The sequence below is a fragment of the Drosophila mojavensis genome, unplaced genomic scaffold (genome assembly GCF_018153725.1).
Source record: "Drosophila mojavensis isolate 15081-1352.22 unplaced genomic scaffold, ASM1815372v1 contig_36, whole genome shotgun sequence".
In the NCBI taxonomy this organism is placed as follows: domain Eukaryota; kingdom Metazoa; phylum Arthropoda; class Insecta; order Diptera; family Drosophilidae; genus Drosophila; species Drosophila mojavensis.
The window spans coordinates 3,258,647-3,279,681 of NW_025318858.1; the positions used below are offsets into that span (position 1 = coordinate 3,258,647).

The 21,035-nt window shown below is 36.4% G+C and overlaps 2 protein-coding genes across 2 annotated transcripts; both read left to right on the forward strand.

The window, feature by feature from the left end:
• The first annotated feature begins 10,938 nt into the window (after positions 1-10,938).
• On the forward strand, positions 10,939-12,670 carry LOC6575880 (odorant receptor 42b). The gene is made up of 3 exons (XM_002001848.2): positions 10,939-11,711; positions 11,777-12,134; positions 12,605-12,670. Exons 1-3 carry the CDS (start codon positions 10,939-10,941, stop codon positions 12,668-12,670), a joined length of 1,197 nt encoding a protein of 398 aa, XP_002001884.2.
• A 7,186-nt stretch (positions 12,671-19,856) lies between these two features.
• LOC6575881 lies at positions 19,857-20,394 on the forward strand. The gene has a single exon (XM_002001849.3). It carries the CDS (start codon positions 19,988-19,990, stop codon positions 20,312-20,314), a length of 327 nt encoding a protein of 108 aa, XP_002001885.1. The 5' UTR covers positions 19,857-19,987; the 3' UTR covers positions 20,315-20,394.
• The last annotated feature ends 641 nt before the right edge of the window (positions 20,395-21,035 follow it).

Below are 21,035 nucleotides of genomic sequence, written 5' to 3' on the forward strand. Positions count from 1 at the left end.
AGCGGCAGCTCCTTTGACTTCGCCTCTGTTTGTGTTTGTCCTTAAGAAATTGCAAGTTTCCAAAAAATATTCAATTAACAAATTTTTTCGCCTGTCTTCCTTCTGCATGTGACAAAACGCCATTTGGAAACTTTTCTATTCTATTTTTATTTTTGTTTGTGCATACCCTGTAACAATTGGAAATGGATAAAGGTGTATATTGTTTGAGCGACATTTAAAAAAAAAGGAAGAGATAATGAGGCAACGATCTTTTAGGTTCAAAATGAATAGTGTATACCCTACAATCTTTCTGCTTATCGATATATTGTACATATATTATTCTGTCTGTCATTTTATCTGCCTACTCTCCTCTATGTCGTGGTCATAAACAGTACGATATATAAGCTGTCGCATTTCATAAGCAGAAGTAGCTAATAATTATGGTATCGATAGTTCTTAATATATTGTGAATCGATAAATATCGATATTTATAAAAAACTGAAGCTAAACAAGAGAATGAGATTTCTTGAATAATGAAATAAATTAAGGAATAAAACGACGAAAAGGCTTAGGCAATAGAATCAGAATCTTACTTCAAATATTACATAGATATTATATATACGTATTCCATATACATTCAAATTTAAATACATTTTTTGACAGGATATCTGTTAGTCCAGCAAGCCTCGCCACAGCACTCTCACTTGCTTTTTGCTGTGCTGCATAGACGCTAATGACGTCAGTGGCCTGGATCTCGTCTCCTAGCTCTATGCCCTTATTCCCTCGTCAAGCCCAAGTCTCGCCAAAGCAAATTAGCTGCTAAAGTTTGGATGGGCGTGGCCGGACCAAGGCGTCAAGTTGACATCTGTGTTCAAAATTAAAAATTAGAGGAGCCGTCGAAAGCAGCGTAGCGCAGCATCCGAAAACCTGGTGTCAAAGACGTTCAACTGAAAGCTGATTAATGAATAAAAGCTGTGCAAAAGGCGGAGTTTAACGGCGGCATATGAGTTTTTGTTTACCAGTCAACGAGCGAGTGTGTACGGGCATGTGTGCCTGTGTGTGCGGGTGTGTGTCTGACTAATTAAAGCAATTATACAAACAAATGAAACTCGCAGAAAGTTAAAAATAAGGGCGCCGCGAGAGAAGTTTTACAAGTGTAATCTAAGTAAATAAATTGAAGACTAAGAAGAGAGCTGGGGAAATTGTTTGCTAAACTTTAACACCTAGTTAAACAGAAGTGATTTACAGTTGTAGCAATGAGGAGACCTTATAGTTGCAAGGCAAATAGATAGCAAATATTTTGCATTACATTTTTCTCACTCTGCTTAAAAATAATTCTCTTCAAATTTAAGTGCTTACCAAATAAGTGAAATTCAAATGGCAATCAGCGTTGCCTGCGAACAACTACTCATGACTCATCAAATTTGATCTGATGCCAAATAGTGCTTCATTAAGGGAGTGCAACTGAATTATCCATCATTTTATTTCTGGTTTATTTTTATTTATTTTTTTTTTAATTGTTGACCAACATTTGGAAATGCGTTAAAATTTACATTTATGAAATATCGCATTTTCAAATTATAACAACTAAATTAAGCTTCGTGTTTTACTTCAGCGAGTATTAAATGCTCTTTACGCTCACTAATAAAGTAATAAAAAATTTGTAAATAACTTTGGTCATAGATAAGAACTATTTAAATGAGAATTATCTATAATTATCTAAAAAATAAATTTAAAAACGTCCGAATTATTAAAAAAAATAAATGTTTAAATAATATGAATTTGAATCAATATATTTTTCTTTTTTTAAATAACTAAACCTATTTTTGAATTATTCTACAACATCACCTTCAAATTTTAGCAACTTATATATTTTTATATCAATTTATTTCAGAGGCTCAAACATAAGTTTTAAAAAATTATGGCGAATATTTGTTTTTTTTTTTATTTATTTTTAATTATTTTATTTTCTTTTTATATTGATTTGTTATTATTTTTTAAAGACTATTAAAATCATTTTGGTAATATTTTTTAGCTCTCGAGTGTCGAGTTTGTTTACTTAAAATGCTCTATCAATCTCTTTTACCAAAGAGCTTTACAAATTTCAGATCCATCAAACGATTATGCATGCATTGACTTCGGCATATTTGGGAGATAGCATGCATGAGAGCGAAGGCTAGATAGAGCGAGAGAGAGCGACGTGGCAGCCCTGGCAATGTGTCTGCATTTGGCACTAATGAGTTTCACCATATTCGTTGCTGTTTGCGTTTTGGTTAAATAGTTTGCTATGGTTTTTGGCTGATGCTGCTGTAACCAACGTTTAGGGAGGGCCATGGGGCCAAAGGGGCTGCGCTGCCATCATAACCAATTTCAGCGGCGAGAAATGAAAATTCCTTGTTTTGCATTTAAATTTTTTCCCTTTGTCTAATTACAAAACATCGCGCGGTCTATGCGAATTGCGAGCCAAAACGCTGCAATTGATGTTGACTAGCGACGGGGAGCGTTCTGGTTGCCTTTAGTGTTGCTCTGGCCTTCTCTGCACTCGGAACTCACGCCAGGCGAGCAAAATTTGGAATTTATGCCACAATTGTGCAGCCTGCTGTTCCCTTATTGCGGCTTCGGCCATTTGATTTATTAGGCGTCTGATTTGATTTTTCAGTTGCTTTTAGGCCACATCAAAAACTAAATTTGGTTCATTTAACGTTTGTTAAGCAGGGTTGCCAAGCAACTTGCTCTTTTCAGCATGTATCGATTGAATGAGAAGATTGAATATGGATTGTGGCACAGTATTTGGCTCTTGATTGAAATTACTGCAACTCTTGTAGAGGAATTATACTTTAAACTTTGTACTTATCGAAATATCGATTATACGATTGATATTATTGAATTAAAGGAAGCTTTCAATCAGCAAATATTAACATAAAATAGTGATTACATTAATAGACCACAAATAATTGTAAAGTAAGTAAGAAACGATCGATATAATGCAGATTACAAATTATCGATATATTTTAACGATTTAACGATGACAAACAAAAATTAAAATGCGAAAATTAACATATAAACCACAGTTATCGGTATATCGATTAACGATTAAATGCCGAATACTTATGAATTACTGTTGCATAATGTCGTAACATGTATCGATAAACGATATATTGTTCTCATAGGAAGATACACATTATTCGCATTACCTGTGGATACAAGTTCATATGCTTAAATATGTAATCAAAGACTCTAACAAGTACAAGAATTATAGAACAATTTGCCGATTAATCGATTATGAGAACAAAAACATGATGTGGAATTTACTTCAATGAAAAGCTTTATGTGGAACTCACTTCAACCATCTTCAGGATAATATGCCCTCATTATACCCTAGAATAATAGGCACTCCAAAGCTTCCCAACTATTGGAATGCTAGGCGAAGCGTGGCTGAATAGCTTATACTTTGTATTTGATTTAAATAAACTGCAATTGCCATTTGCTGCTTTGTATCGTTATTCACTCGATCAAATTTGAAAAGTGCTCAAGCCAATTGAATGCAAAGGTTTTCTTGTGTGTGTGCGTGGGCTTGTTAGTGTGTGTGCATTGTGCTTGAAGCTTGGGCAGCATTTCATCTATTTACAGAGTCTATCTGTGTTTCACAATCAGCGGCAGCCGTACCTGCCATCGCCATTGCGATTGCCATTGGCATTGGCTTTCGGTTAGTGCCCCTCGAGTCGCTTTCCACTTGACAGCACAGCGAATGCAACACAAAGATTTTCTCTAATAAAGAAATCGATGTGAAGGACGCGCAATATTTCTAATGGCAACATCTAGCTAGATAGGCAGACAGACAGAAAGAGAGAGAGGGAGAGAGGAACAGAGTAAAAAGAGCGAGAGTGGAGGTCAAATCGTGCACCTGGCCAATTCAATTGGAAAATGTTCAAAGGATATGAGGTGTCAGCCGATGAAGATGTGCCCGAGATTCTGCAGCTGAGACCCAGACCAGTGGACAAGTGGACAGCCATTGCATTGACAGCCTCATCTTTCCACTGCACTTGAAACAGGACGACCAAGTGAAACTCTTGAGAAAGTAGCAAAGGGCAAAGCAAGTATCAAGAGTTGTTTCATTTTTTACGAGGCACGTACGGCAGCGACAAAGCAATTTCAGGTGGCAATAAAAAAAAATTAATGACAATTTTTTATTAATTACTAAATGCAGTTCATTTTCGAAGTAAATCCAATTACTTTTTAAATTGTGAAATTATAAGAAAATATATAAATGCGCTAATGAATAGCATAAAAAAGAAAATAAATCAATAATAAAATATATATATGTATAAATAACAAAATATAAAAAGAAAATAAATAAATAAAAAATAAAAAACAATAAATAAATAAAAAATAAACAAAATAACGGAGAATCTTAACTTAAGACTAATTAAGCTTGACAAAGGGTAGTCCTTAATATTAAATTAGTGGAGATAAGCAGAAAAATGTTTCTATTGACTAATTTCTTATTTATAATAATCTCAGAAATACTTTTCTTATCGGAATGAATATTCCATTAAAAATAAAAATAAAGATTAAGAATTATATTTAACTAGATTTTTTTTTAGAGAGATTAGAGATAAAATAATATTAAAAAAAAAAAAACAATAAATATCTTAATATTTTTAAATAAGTAATAATACTATAAATATTATCACAATAAGTTTCCTTCATATTGTCATCTCTATAAATACTGTTATCCCTATAAATGCCACCAATAGCTTCCCACTATCAACGATGCAATTAAGTTGGCCCAAAGACAAATCCATTTCCAATCAGAAGCAGATCCAAAATCGATGGCCTTAAAACGTGTCATCAACCGCAACGAGGATATAAAAATGGAAAGCGTATTAATCACACGCACTGTCGCACAACTTAAAAGTGCCTCCTTACAAATGCACAACACATTTTCGCACTGTGTAATGGGCGGCATTTCCGGCAAGCGGAAGCCGGGCAAAGCTTGAAAGCTTGGCCACGACACTCGCAATCGAAAATATTAAGTGCCGCCTGTTAGCCCAAGTGCTTACCGCTTACAAAATGCTCCGACAAAGGCGGGAGGGAGACGCGAAAGCTGAGGGTGGAGATGGAGATGAAGCTCGAGCGGGAGCAGGAGTTGGCTCCACGGAAGCGACAGCCCGCACAATGTGCAAACAATGAACCCGCTAAATATGGCCAAACAAGATGGCCAAGATGGGCCGCTTAGGCGTGGCGGGCAGCGGGTGGCTGCCTCAACAAAGGCGCATTCAAAACAATGTCCTGTTGCCGCAGGCTTCACTTTCTCCGTGGCTGAAGATTTCGCAGCCGGAGTGGAGCCGGAGCCGTGAGCAGAGGGAACGGCCCGCCGTTTGCCTCCATGCGACGCGTTTTGTCGGAACTGTCACATTAAAATGGATGATTTATTTGTGCGCTTAATTTATTGCGTGGCCCGGCAGCGCCAGGATATTGGCGACGCGCAATGCATGAACGACTGCGAGTGAATGAACTGCGCTCGCCGCTCACAGCGGGGCTAATATAATGAATTTTACACGCTGCCAGCGCACTTGGCACTTAATAATCGCATTAGCGAGCTAAGCAGCTCGCTGACAATGCAAACGGCGCCAACTGGGACGGAATATGCCAGAGACTCCGGCGTAGACAGGGTTGTTGGCAAGGGCTGCCGGCGATATGCCTTATCAGTTCTCTCCAATGTTTTATTGTTTCGCTTATTGCTACAAATGATGACCTAACTCTGCTGTCTCTATCACTTTCTCCCTCTCTCTCTCTCTCTCTCTATTATGCGACAACTCTGTAATGTCTGGTAATAACTGGCATTGTGCGTGAGTATTCACTGTAGCTGTGATAAGTTCAGGTGCATAATTAACGCAATGGGGATCATTCAAAGGGCGCATATTAAGGAACCCAGAGCTATGAAAGAGATAAAACTTGCTGCGGGGTTTTTGAATGGGATAAGTATGTGGAGATGTCAGAGGTAGCCGAGCTGCTCATATTTGATGATATTTATATGGATAATGGTTTTCTCTTCTGAATGGTAGAACTCGTGATAAAAGAGTATTGAAGTGGGTTTAAGAAGGAAGTACTATATATATCTTAGCAACATTCGCTATTCCTTATACATTGAGAAATATTTTATAAGCTTCTAGACCTCAGTTTCAAGAGCTCCTTAAATAACACCTCCGTCATAAATTGCCATTAAGTTATTATTTAGATTCTATTCTCACATTTGAATTGCATTCCATAAATCTGTGAAAAATGATTTGCTGCAATAATGTTTGTTTGTTTGTTTGTTTGTCTGTTTGCTGTGCGGCTTGAGTTGTTGAGTGGCCACGCCCACTGGCCTAGCGGCCCATTCATTAGACATTTTTGCAGGCAACTGTGTAATGAACATTTATGAGGCAATTTCCTTGGCAACACACGCGCGCACACACACACACACACGCATACACATACACAGGGGATACACACAGATATAGATGGCAAACTGTTGGCAACGGAGACATCGCCTCGACTCGACTCGAGTTGGTTTGCCTTGCCTTGCCTTGCCTTGCCTTGCCTCGCCTTTCTGTTGACTGTTGCTTCTGCTGCTCCCGTTTCCTCTCTGTCCATCGTGCTGCGTCCTTTGCTGCTTTTGTGGAACATGGCGCAAAACTTTTTCTGCTCCACTTATGCCCAAACTAATTAAGTGCAGGAAAAAGTTACCATTTCCTTCCCTCAGCCAGCTACTGAATGGGCGCCGAATGCAACGTCCTGCTCAGCTCTGTCCTGTCTTGGCAGATATTTCCCATTTTTCTCCCTTCACTTCGCTCCCTCTCCCTCTCTCTTTCTCTCTCCGTCTCTCTCCCTTCTTCTGCATTTGGTGTAAGACAAGTTGTAGCATTTTTTGACAGAGGAGTTGCAGAGCTTAGCCAGACCCGCATTAGGGCCAGAACGCATTCTGTTTGCAACTGTCGCCGTTCGCCAAATATTTAACAGTCGCTCCACTTGGCGCTGATAGCCCATTCGGGCGTCATAATAACGAAGATAAATGTTGCAAAAGTTTCCACCAGCAACACAGGAGAGCAGCAGCGGTGTGGAAGGGCGCTGCGTACAAGGCAGGCCCAATGCGATTTCTAAATGCATTGTGTTACATTCTTTTTGGCGCTGCGGACCGCGCCTTAGACAATGACAACGCTATGCGTAGCAATAAAAGTTCCAAAGAACTTTCCACAGTTTGTTTTATGCTGCATAAAAACACGATCCGAAAGTTCATGGGGTGCTTAAGAGGTTGTAATTGCTTGACATGATTCGATTGGCTTCACGCTAAAATTTTATGAAATAAATTAATAGAAACAAAATAAAGATAGAAATTCCCAAAAAATATGCTTTAAAATACAAAATTTGACCAGAGAAATTTTCAAAATTATTATTATTAATCCATATTTTATGATAATAAAATTATACAATTTTTAAAATTTATCTATCTTCATCCAATATTCAATACAGGTAAAAAATTGTAAAAGAAATACAAAAAGAAAAAGTCTTTCAACAATCAAATATATATATATTTTTTATTATTTCATATTCAAGAATTTGTAAGCCTTTTTTTTTTTTTTTTTTTTTTTTTTAATTATTTGTAGCATTATATATTTTATTTATTATATTTAAAATTTTTATGATATAATTAAATATATTTTTTTTTTTAATTCGTTTTTTTTTTTTTTTTTTTTTATTTTTATTTTTTTTTTATTTTTATATTATTTAAACAGGCTTTTTACTACCTAATTGGCAGCTTAACAAGTTGAACATAAAGACACAATTATTTACAGTACACACTACAGAAATTTCATAACAATAACAATATAACAATTAACAAAAACATCAACAAACAATAACAATTTTTACGTAAATCACATGCAATTTGACTTGATACATTTTTATAGGAACCTCGCAGGTAGGTCCTGTGGATAAATAAATATTAGAAAAAATAAAAGAGCTTGAAGAAAAGCATAAAAGACCCTATATATTAAATTTCTTTTCATACCTACCTTCCGCATAAATACGAAGTACCTTAGCAATAATGTGCATTTTTATGTTATTGACATCCAAATTTTTAAATCAACATTCCTTAATTAGCAACTCTCGCTTTATATTTTACGCAGAGCATTCAGAAATCGCAGACGCCGCAAAGTATGCAATGGTTATGCTGGAACTCTTCCAACTAATTTGTAGTTTGTGCGAAGTTGACATGGCAAATCAGTTGAGAAGCGCAGAGAGAGTCGCCGCCCCCAGCCCAGCTATAATAAGTGCAATAGAGCTAATACGTTAGCTGGCAGCCATTGAGTCCCTCTTTTTTGGCTCGTTTTAGTTGCAAGTTTAATGAGAAGGCCACGCGACAGTTTACACTGATGCTCGTTAGTTTTTTGTCTAAGTCCCAACGTTCAACGCTCTACGCATGAACTTCTCGCCATGCAGCTGTAAATTCCCAAAGCCAAATGCTGTTGGATCACATCGCAACTGCCATGTACCCTGTCCCATGTCCAATGACTGCGAACAGACTGCGAATGCCATCTCGTTTGCTTGATTTATGTCTGTGTATTTGCCAAATGCTACACGAACAGCAACAGGAACAGCTTGACCTTTCTGTGCTCCCCTGTTGCTGTTGCTCTTTAATTAAAACAAAAACTAAAATTGATGGCTGCATGCAGTATGAGCGTGTAATTTTTCTAGATTGCAGCACTTGAATTATTTGATTGCCAACGAGCAATAAATTAGATATACAGCTAAATAAAACAACAACAATAACAGCAAAAAAAGCAATTGGGTTTGCACTTGATGCAGGCGAATTAATATGAAAGACTTGGAAATGCTTTTACAGTTCTTAAATCAATTGCATAAAAACCGTTGCACAATGGGAGCTTTATCGGTTTGTTTAATATAAATTAAAGTTCTTAACAATTTCTAAAAAAAAAAAAAATTAAAAATTTTTAGATCATAGATCTCTACTCTAATACAAACTATTTTAGTATACTTATTGTTTTTATAAAAATTGTAAACATACCAAAAACTAAATCAAAATCGTCAAGAGCTAAAAAAAACACACAAACTAAAATAAATAAAATTTATTTATATTAATATTTAAACTATGTATGGTTCAATATAACTTTTGGCGTGCTTATAATAAGAGTAAATATTTGGCTTGGAATTTATGTATATTGTAATATTTGTATAAATATGTTTAAATATAAATATAGAAAAACTACTAAAATGAGATAAAATAACGAGGTCATATATAAATAGTGAGCATTGTAAATCTCTTAACCATCATATATAAGTCTTATAAATCATAAATAAACACCTCAATTAATCGCATTTAGAAGTCGACCTAAAGCCTTTGTGGTGCACTTACCACTAGAGCTATTCGTGACTATGTTTTTTCAAAAATTATATAAAAATACCCTTTATATATGATAGGATGACACACTTTGTTAGTGTATACAAAAGATAATCAAGGCGCGCTGCTTTTAATGGCTGGTCATATAAATAATCCTTCGCTCAACTTGACAGCGCACTTCTTCTATTTATATTCTAAGGACTTAGCTGCGGAAAGCACACACACACACACACACACACACACACACACACACACACACACGAAAAAAAGAAAGAGACATACACACACATGTATATAATCTTACATATATAAAGCAGCTCTATAAAAATAACTCACAGTTGCTTTCAATAAGAAGGCAGCAGCATAAGAACAGGGTCTGTGATATATAATAGGACACACACACACACACACACACACAGCAAAAGATCCTTGGAAAGTTCAAGCTGTCGCAGCCTTTTTGGCTCCTGCTGCTCAGCGGCTGGCTGCTTAAGAAAATAGTAGTTCATACGCCGCGTGTGCCGCGCTTTTCAAATACCAAACAAATAGCTCAGACAAATGGACCGACTTTCAGACCAAACAAAAGCTGTCTGATGAGACTGCAGTGCTGACATTGTGGAATCGATGCTATATTCTCGCTTTACGGTTTGCTTAGTGCATTCAATGGCAAACCAATATTAGTTAATAAAAGATAATTCATTTACTCAGTGCTCAATGCGAGAGAGAGAAATTGAAAGAAAGACATGAAAATGGAAGAAATTTACTGCAAACAGAGAAAAATCATATTTTAACGCACTCTTTTAAATGAAAGAAAGAATAGAAAATTCTATTAGTCCTAGCTAAATTTATCCGCTTTAATTAATTTTTATAACTTTAATTCATCTTCCAGTGGAACCGTTCCATATTTTTGTATCTTTCATATAAATTAATTGCTCATCAAAGTTAAAAAAAAAAATAAATAAAAAAAAAAGTTACCAAAACTTTAGTAAACTAATTAAAAAACTTACAGAAATTTCCCTTTCTAAGGGTCAACAAAGAACTTTCAGGTTCAACTTATATAATTCTTACGAATTTTCCCAGCTAAATAATGCAGGCCAAGAAGTTCCATTACCACAAAGTTTTGATGCATAATTCAGACGAAAAATAACAAATTGTATAAATGAAATATATATTCATATATATATCGAAATGCTCTAAGTTAAAGTGATGTATTGGGAAATACCCTATACTAAAAATATTAGCACTAGAAAATGGTAATAAAAACAATTTTTTTAAAATTATAAATAATTAAATAAATTATAAATATTTTAAGATATATTAAAATACATTGAATTTTAGCTTATGGATCAATTTTTCTTTTTATAAACATGTCTCATTCTTAATATATAAAGTTCTTGCTACTTTTATGAATTACTTTTTCATTACATGTTTAAATATTCTCTCCCATCAATTCCCACCATTCTTTATTAATACAGGGTATGTGCTGCCCGTCACATATAAAAGCGCCCGTCGCGCCGTTCCCTTTGTCATTTTGATATCCGTGAGACAGTAGAGCCAACATGCTCTACAAACTATTTCCACGATTGCGCCTGCCCGACGTCTCCTCGCCAGCTCGATCGCGCGATTCATTCGTCTATATAGATCGAGGCATGAGCTTGGTCGGCTGGATGCCACCAAAACATCCCTGTGGACGCTACATCTATCGCTTGTGGTCTGCATTTACGACACTCTTCATAATCATACTGCTGGATGTCTCTTTGCTGATTAGCTACAGTGAGCTGAGCAGCTTCACGGCTAGGCAATTTCTCACCTCGCTGCAAGTGGCCTTCAACTGCTTTGGCTGCAGCATCAAGGCCAGCTACACCTTTGCCGGCGTCAGGCGCTTAAAGCTGGCCAAGAAGATACTGGATCGCTTGGACTCGCGTTGCGAGACCTCAGAGCATCGCCTCCAACTGCAACAGACGGCAACGCTGTGCAATCGAATATTTATGACATACTGTGCGATGTATTTGCTTTACTCGAGCTCCACGTTTCTGGGGAGCATGTTCTTCGGTCGCCTGGCCTGGAATCTCTACAATCCGCTGGTGGATGCAGAGGAAGGTCTATTTAGCTTTTGGCTGGCAGGAATTTTGGAATTTCTATGGATGACAGGCGCCGTGATGCAGGATCTAATGGCCGATGTCTATCCGATTGTATATTTCTTAGCCCTTCGAGCTCACATTAAAATGCTTAAGGAGAGATTGAGAAACCTGCGCATGGATACGAATATGTCTGAGGAGGAAAACTACAAGCAGCTCATCAGATGTATTGAGAATCATCGTTTGATATTGGAGTGAGCTTATCGATATCAATCTACATATATTTATATTTACTATATTTCATATGCTCTTCTCTCAGCTACTGCAATACCCTGCGACCCGTTGTCTCTGCTACAATTTTCGTTCAGTTTGTGCTCATTGGCGTTGTCATGGGCCTCTCGGCGATCAATGTTATTTTCTTCTCCAATTTCTGGACTGGCCTGGGCACTGGCATATTCATGTTCGACTTGATACTGCAAACCTTTCCCTTCTGCTACATCTGCGATATGATATACAATGACTGCTACGAAATGGCCAATTGTCTCTTTCACTCCAATTGGCTAACTGCGGGTCGTCAATATAAGACCACATTATGTTTTTTCCTATGCAATGTGCAGAAACCGATTATTTTTACAGCCGGAGGAATTTTCGTAATATCGACCTCGTCAAATATAGCTGTGAGTAGGGGTATTCTGCTAATTCTTAAATTATTTTAATTTCCCTTTTTTAAAGGTTGCTAAATTGGCATTTTCTGTTGTCACATTCGTCAGACAATTGAACATTGCCGAAAAGTTTTATGATTAATTATGTATAGTATAGTATATATCTATAGTAAAGTTTTAATATTATAATCGAAATAATGGAAAGTTTTAGGCCAATATAAAATAAATTCAACTACATTTAAAGTAATGTGAGTATAGATTGAAAAAAAAAATATTTATATATTTTAACTTCATTTTCTTATATAACCCATGAATATATGTATAATATATAATTCTAAAATAATAATTTAAATATTTCGAACTAAATTATATTATAATATTTTTATGAAAGGCACTCAAAGGCAACATTTAGTGTTGCTAAACATTCAAGTATCACACTCATGTTTCTACGTTGTTCTCTTTTGCTTCTGCCTCTGCTATCCCAGCTGGAGCACCTGAAGCGTTACAGGCTGCATAACACAGCGAACATGCCGGCTCGAGCTGCCACTTAATAAAGTGCAAACAAGCAAGTGATTATTTCACAGCTATTGTTCAACACTCTCTCCACACACACACACACACACATACTCTGAGGCAAACTGTGACCCGTGACCCGTGACTGGGATGTAGCCAGGATATGGCGAGCGAAGGCGTAACTAAGGATTTGCGTAATATACAGCGAATTGGACCGCAGCAACAAGAAATGGAAAAAACCCGCACAAATCACAGCAGAACGAAACTCGAATACCCTTTCGCAACACTGCAAATAGAAGACGCTACAAGCCGTGTCAGACAACCAGAGTGCGCACTGTAAGCGCATCGCAGCAAACGCGAAAAATCGTACAGCGTGAATTTTCATTGTTCGGCGTCAAGTAAAAAATGAAAAAAGTAGAGAAAACCCGAAAGAAAAAAAAGAATACAAACTACAATGGCAACAAAAGCCGGACAGAGCAGACAGCGCACGTAAAGGGCACAGACAAAACAAGAAAGGAAAAAAACCAACAGAAAAACAGAAAAAAAATGCGCACCGGGTGGCAACTCTGGCGCTGGATTTGCAGTGTGCCAAAAGGCGAAGACAAGTCAGCAGCTGGGCCACACTGGGCAACTGTTCCGCCTGTGCCAAGTGTGCTGAAATTTACGAGCTGCTTTATGGCCGCGCACGGACAGGAAAAGTGGACACCCACACAATCCCACACACACACACACACACACACACACACACACACACACACACACACATACACCCAGCTAGCATTTCACTTGCATCCATTTTGGTGGGCAAAAGTTTTCGCTTTGTTTTTATTCGCCTCTTGATCACGGACGGTTGTAAAATTTTATTGGTATTATCTGTGGAGCTCTTCACAGCTTTTTATATTGATTAATTGTAAAATATATTTAAAGGCTCCTCGTAATAAATCTATATGAATTGCAAAATGCGTAAATGCATTTATGCCATGTAAATAGATGCCAGTTGCATTTGTAAATAACTTTATGAATATTTTTTATGCAGCTGCATTTAACTGTGCATTGAATCTCCAAATAATTTGTATACTATTTGTTTTCATTTTAATTCTATGTAAAATTCAATGAAATGCATTTTAGCATTTTGTACCCAAATTGATTTATAACTTTAATCACATTAGAGCAATAACAAAATTGAATTTTTACCTTTCTGATTTTCATATTGATTTTGAATGCAAATTTAAGGAGTAGAAATAAATAATAGAATTTTGGCAGAGGTAAATATTATTCATGGAAAATTTATAATTTATGAATTTTTACTGTATCCAATACAATATTAATATTCCAGTTCAACTCAATTCATTTGAGTATCATCAGTATTCATACATATATTCGAATATAAAAAAATCTTGTTTTGCATTCAATAAAATGATTTTCATAAACTCAAACTCAGCTTGGTTCAACTATCTAAATAATAACTATCTAGAAGAGTATTAAGATAGATTTTAGCGGATGACCATATTTCATGAACTATCGAACACGAACCGGACACAGTGGCAACAAAAATTATTTAGCCATAATTATAAATAAATAGCAAATGCGATTATATTAGGTCTGAGCATATTTGTCATTTATTTCACATATTTTCGTTTGACAAATTAGTTTGCTGCCCGCAAAATTAGGAGCAATCGCCACAGGAAATGAAACATGAAACCAGAAAATTAATAGCATTAGTGTTTTATGCCGTTCAAATTCTGTTGACAGAAATATATATCTGCATGTATAGGGATATACACACAGAGATATATGCAGGCGACATAATGAGCCAATTGTTGGCAAACAATTTTGTATTTGCATTTGCATTTGAATCTGCCATTAAGCATTTCCCCATGGAAATATTTTGTTTAATTGAATAATGTTAGTATCGCTTTTTGGATCAGTCAGTCAGTCCATAGGTATTACATATATATTAGGCCTGCCTGTGTGTCTATTTGCAAATGTCGTGCACTTAATTGGACAACTGGCTAAACAGAATGCAAAGCGGCTTGTGCATCTGTCTTATTTGGCTGGCAACATCCTTTGATTGGCTTAGAAATAAGGTCAAATTCAATGCAGCTTATTATGAACAAACTTTACTATGATCTTCGGTTATAATAAACATTCAATAAGTATTTTTAAAGTCCCTTAAACTAGTATTAATTGTAAAGATGTATACAAACACTAGAATAACATAACTTTAACCTGCTCTAAAGCTTTTGAGTTTTACTTGAAATGCTCCAATGCGCTTTTAGAGCAAGTCATATTAATGCCTCTTTCTGCATTCATGAAAGCTGTGAATGTGCTTTGAAAGCTCATTTTTGCTATTGTGTTGTATGATTAGTTAGCTGGTTGCTATTATTTTCTAGATTGAATTACCGTTACCAGTATACCAAGCTGCTTGATTTGCTCTTAAAGCTTCTACCGGAGATTCTAGCCTTTTTTTAGGCAAGCCTAATATCTTGTCTAATTATCAAATTATCACAAGCTATTAAATCTTGATAAATTGTTAAGCGACAATATCTAAATTGCTATATATATACATATAATAATGTATTTTTCTATATATTTAATATATGGTTTTAAATTTCATGTCAAACGTAGTGAAATTTATCCGCGACTATCAATCAACAGTGGGACACTAATTGCAATTTGTGGTAGCACACGATGCCTTACACTGCCGGCGCTTACACTGCGCTACACAGCGTTTGTTTGCACTTCCTGGCACGCTTTCAGTGCGCTGCAGGACTTTGATGGATTTGTCAAGCGTAATGCGCGTTTGCCAAATAAACCCAAAAACTACATCGACTCAGAGTTCGAGACAGTTTTACAACCAGTCAATTTCCAGGTAATTCAATTGTAGGTGCGCATATATCAACGTGTGTGTGCGTCTATGTGTGTTTGCACAGTTCGCTGAAATACTCATTCAATATGCTGCACAGGTAACTGGCCGCAGGCCAGGCAAAAACGTTTTGAAATATTTATTCAAATGTTGTTAGCCGCTTCAAGGAGCCTGGGCATTAAACAAACAACTTTTGCCAAAAAGGCTTATTACAGCTCGCATTATTATTATTGTAGCTGCTGCCGCTGCTGTTTATTTTGTTGCTCTCGCTGCTGTTCTTTTGGCTTTTATATAACATCAATGTATGCAAATAGACCCATACGCTTTTGATCTCGCTCTTACCTAACCTCTACCTCACCTCTACCTCTCCCACCCTATCGCCGTCTCCCTACCTCCACCCTCTGGTCAGGCATATTTCAAATCCCGCACGCTTGTTGCCAGCTTTACATTTTGAGCCCCGTCAGGCAATTGCAGTTGAAATGTTTTAAGACTCCCGGCAACATGAGGAGCTCTTGCTCTGGCTCAAAACCCATCAAATTTGGCTAAAAGGCAAAATCGCTTTACGAGCGTTACCTTGCTACGGGGAATGGCAACTATTTTGAAATGTGTGGCTCAAAATGCAGACGGCTTAAAATTTTTAGATTTCATTTCGAGAAAAATATATATAAAAGAACTTTGTTTAACCAGTAAAGAAATGAAAATAAAATTCTAGCTCGAGGCTAAGTCTGCATTGGTTTTTTTATAAACGAGGAGAGCATCCTTTGCCTATTAAAAAAGGTCTCCAATTCACCGACAGTCACTATAAGTAAGCATATGAAAGTTAACATAATGTTAATGCACACTTCTGTTAATAAATGGCTGTTATATTTGGATTATTATATTTCTTGGCATAAACAAAGAAACTTTACATTAAAGCTTGCTTTTTTATACCCTCAACCCATTGAAAATGGGAAATCAGGGTATAATGGTTTTGTGAAAAGTATGTAACAGGCAGAAGGAATCATCTCAGACCCCATAAAGTATATATATTCAGGGCGACGAGCTGAGTCGATATAGCCCTGTCCGTCTGTCCGTCCGTCCGTCCGTCCGTCCGTCCGTATGAGCAAAAGGATCTCAGAAGATATAAGAGCTAGAGAGCTGAAATTTGGCATGCATACTCGTGTATACCATAGGCAGTACAAGTTTGCTTTATTTTTTCGATAACTTGTCCGATAACTTTTTTATCGAGAATAATCGAAAAATCGACTTTGTTTTTTCAGCCTAATTTGAACACTTTTAGACCTGGAGACTTCAAATTTGCGTTGTATATAAAGTTAATGAATACAAAGATTTTGTAATTTACAGATTTTGGATACCACGCCCCATTCGCCCCCACTTTGTAAAAAACGCATTTCAAGTACTAGAGACTTGTGCTTTGGAATGTACACACATTTTAGCCATATGATTACGCTTTGAAAGTTTCATTAAGATCATACGTCTACAAAAGAAATTATTCAACAAATAAATTCTCATAATATTGCCCACATTGCAGCGCAGCCCAAGCGCAGTCGCTGCTTACTGCGCTGTTAGCAGAGCGCGTGCTTATAAGTGCATGTGTATGTATGTATGAATAAACGAAGTCCAGAATGATTAGAATATCAGCTTGGAGGGTTCAGGGTATCTCCTAGTCGAGCAGTCTCGACTGGAGCCTTCTTACTTGTTTTTACATATGTTAGCTAACATATCCTTCCATATAAACTATTTCGCAATTTTTTGAATAGAAAAGTATTATTCAAACCTTTTTAGACTCTCCATAATTTTCTTTAACTCCACCTTAAACACCAGGAATAAATGTTCTTAAAGCACTTGATGAAAATGGTTATTGTGAAAAATAAAAGCAATTTTGATTAAACGCATTTATAAATGCATATTTCAATTAATAAATGACTGCACGAGAAGCTCACCACCAGAATCGGCATCAGCATCAGCATCAGCTTCAGCTTCGGCTTCGGCTTCATTTATGGTTTGGCATTTATTGAATGCATTTAAAATACTGGCACTGCATCCTTTAGCACCACGCGCCACGCTCGTGGCCATGCGGAAAGTCAATATTATTACGGTCAGCGCGAGACAGAAAAGGCGTGCGCCGACGGTGTCAGCCGCAAAAATGTGGCGATAAAAAATGCTTTCAATTAATTAAACACCCAAAAAACGACACAATAATAAAAACGCAACGCACCGTGAACAGAGTAAAGAGAATGACCAACCCAGCCAGCTGAAACACACTGACATTTCAGCCAACCAACAACAAGAACAACAACAATGGGATAACCTCCTGTGTCTGCCTCCTGTGGCATGTGCGGCATGCAGCTCATTAATAATACAGATAATGTGTTTGGCAATCATTTCGGGGTTGAATGCCACAAATGCTGCTGTGATTAACACATTGAACTCAGCGGCAGCCGAGCAGCTGGCAGACAAGCGTAGCTGCTTAACAGCTGTTGTTAAACTGCATGTTAAAACTAAAGCAAGCATAAATAACTAAAGCCTTGAATTGTTGAGATGCCAAAAGGAATTATTGAGAGTTTATCATTCAATGGGAAGCTCCTCTTAAGCTGATTGTTAAATTATACGAAATATCTGTTGTAACGTGATAAAATGTTGATTGGAGATTTAGGAGTTACATGTAAACTTAATGTTAAGCGGCAGGCGATAGCCTGACTTGGAATTTAACATTAAGCTTAACAGCAGCTGTTGAGATATGTTAAACTACGCTCCATACAGGCTTTTAAGTTAAAAGAGATTAGTCGTAAATTTCACATAGATCTTCTTGTTGATAAGACAGAAATAGAATCTGCTGTTAAATTTTGCCAAAGTAAGCAGAAACTGTTAGCTAAACTGTTTAACAAACGGATTTTACAAATAAGTTGTGTAACTGCTGTTAAACTGAATGTTAAGCCGAAATTAACACCAATAGCAGTATAAATGGCTTTTGATAATCAGACAAAGATTTCTGAGCTTTAAAAGAAAAGAGTAGAGATTCAATTTAGTACTGAAAATCTATAAAAGTGAATTAACAGTCTTTATTGAACTGCGTAACAGCAGCTGCTAAACTGAACCTATAATTTTGTCTAGACGTATAAGATTCTATCAGTTTGACATAATACAGTTATATCATGATTAAATACAGTTATATCATGACTAAAAATTTGAATTTGACTGCATCAGTTTAGTCTTACTGATTTTAATAACTGCAGATGTGGACTTGACAGCAAGTAGTGATCAAAGGAATTAACTATTAAACCAATGTAAAGCTGAATGAATAGCTAAAAAAAAATGTATATTTATAACTTAACTTTTCATTGGTTTAATAGATATTCCTCCCTTTGATCACTATTTTCTGTCAAGTCCACATCTGCAGTTATTGACAACAGCTCTCATAGAATTTCGACAAGTACAAACAAACATCATCAAAAGAAATAAGTGATAGATGCAATTTAGCATCAAACAAATACAAAGTGAAAATAAAGCTAAATATATGTGAGTGACAGCCGCTGTCAAAGTGCATGTCAAACTGCAACACATATTATGTAAATAAATAAAAATACTTTTTTTAAGCAAATTTAAATTGCATAAGAAACATTTTAGACTTTAATGTTGCAGATATTTCATACATTTTCACAATTTAGTTAATCAACGCCCCTTTTAGGCAACTGTTACCTGTTTGAAATCCGATCGAAATGCAATGCATTACATATAAATTTTGAATACCGTCAATGGGTAGGAATTGTACAAAGCGTGAATGCTTAATACACAGGAGCGTCGCCCAATGCTAATTTGTATAATTAAGTAAATGTAATGCAGTCCTTTGAGCCGAAATGCCACTGCGATAGCCTTTGAGCGAATGCAATTCATTTTAATTGCATTGCGGCAAACCAATTTCAAAGGACGCCCAAATAGAGAGCGAAAAAAACCGACCATTTAAAATGGCTGTAAAAATGGTAAATGCCGAATAAATTTTAGGTGCAGCAACTAAAAACAAAAATGAAAAACGAAAACTAAACACATTCATACTGAAGTTGAGCATTTCTAGGTCACGAGCTCTTTACAATTTTTATCATCGCAAATAAAATTCAAATAGATGCGCCCGAACGTGAGCTGTAATAGGAAGAGACGGACGAGAGAAGGAGTCGAGGATCTGAGACTTGAGACTAATCGCGTGACACTTGCAGCTGTTTAGGATGCAGCCCGAGTGCAGGTAGCACCGTGCCCAGCTGCTCAAACTTCCCCCGAACAGCAACGAAATTTTCCAGAAAACAATAGAAGATGCTGAGCCATAAAGCAGGTAGTTGAGAGGCTGGCTATAAAAATCACGGATCCTAGACCGAGGCACTCAGTCCACGACGAACGCCCAAGCCATTCACACACATAACCGAAACTCTACCGAGAGAGTTGCCTCATATAACTAGCGTCTTACATATACCCCGAGTTCCTTAATATCTATAGAAATATGGCTGAGCAACTGTTTCCGGGTCTCGAGCGTCCGCTGCCGCAGCTGCCTTCCCTGCCCTACACGCTCTTCGCCTATCGCGAGGAGCTGCGACGTCGTGATGCGCCCTTCATGAAGATGTCCACGATCAAACTGCATCTCACGGACAATCTAATACTGCAGACTATCAAGAACATACGACAGCTGGATACCATTGAGATCATGAATCTGAATCGGGAGATTGTCTTCAAGCGCAAGCTGACAAAGCAGATGCATAAGGTGCGCAAGCTGGAGAAGCTCGGACTCAGCGTCGATCCGCGTCAGCTCAAGGACGTACAGTGGAACTAAACCATAACGAACAGCAGCAGCAAACTGTGTACAACAAAACATACTCCAAGCATGTCAACTAAAAACAAATTTATTCTTAAGCCCGCAAGTTTCTAAAACTCAGTTGTAAGCTGAATTCATATTGAATATATATTGTAAAAATACAAAAAAAAAAATTATAAATGCATATATACATAAAAAAATGAAATACAAAAAAAAAATATATATATATTTTTAAATAAAACATAAAATTGATCTGTGAAAAGTGTAATTTACATTCTTTTTTTTCAATATAAACCAAAATATAATAAAAAACAAATTTAATAAAAAATTGAAGATTAATTTTTATCATGAATTTTGAGTTTTTCATAATGAGGGAAAACAAGATAGGTGTCGATTTAGATGGTTTTTGCTTCTGCTAATACATATGAATATTTTAATATAATCCTTCTATCTGTATTTGAACTTATCTACATAAAGAAGAATAGCAAAGTCATTCGGGAATTTGTTTTAATCTATTTTTTAACATCATCACAATCATATCATCATATTATTATATCAACATATTGATATTAGAATATAATTAGTATTTTTCTTGTAAGTTTCTATTATGAACAATTTTATCCCTATTATCATTTCATCACTCATATATATACATTTATTTCCATCCACACTCAGATCTCACATAGAGGGTATTCCCAAGTCAAGCTCTCCTTTCCTCTCACAGACACCTATTAAGTGC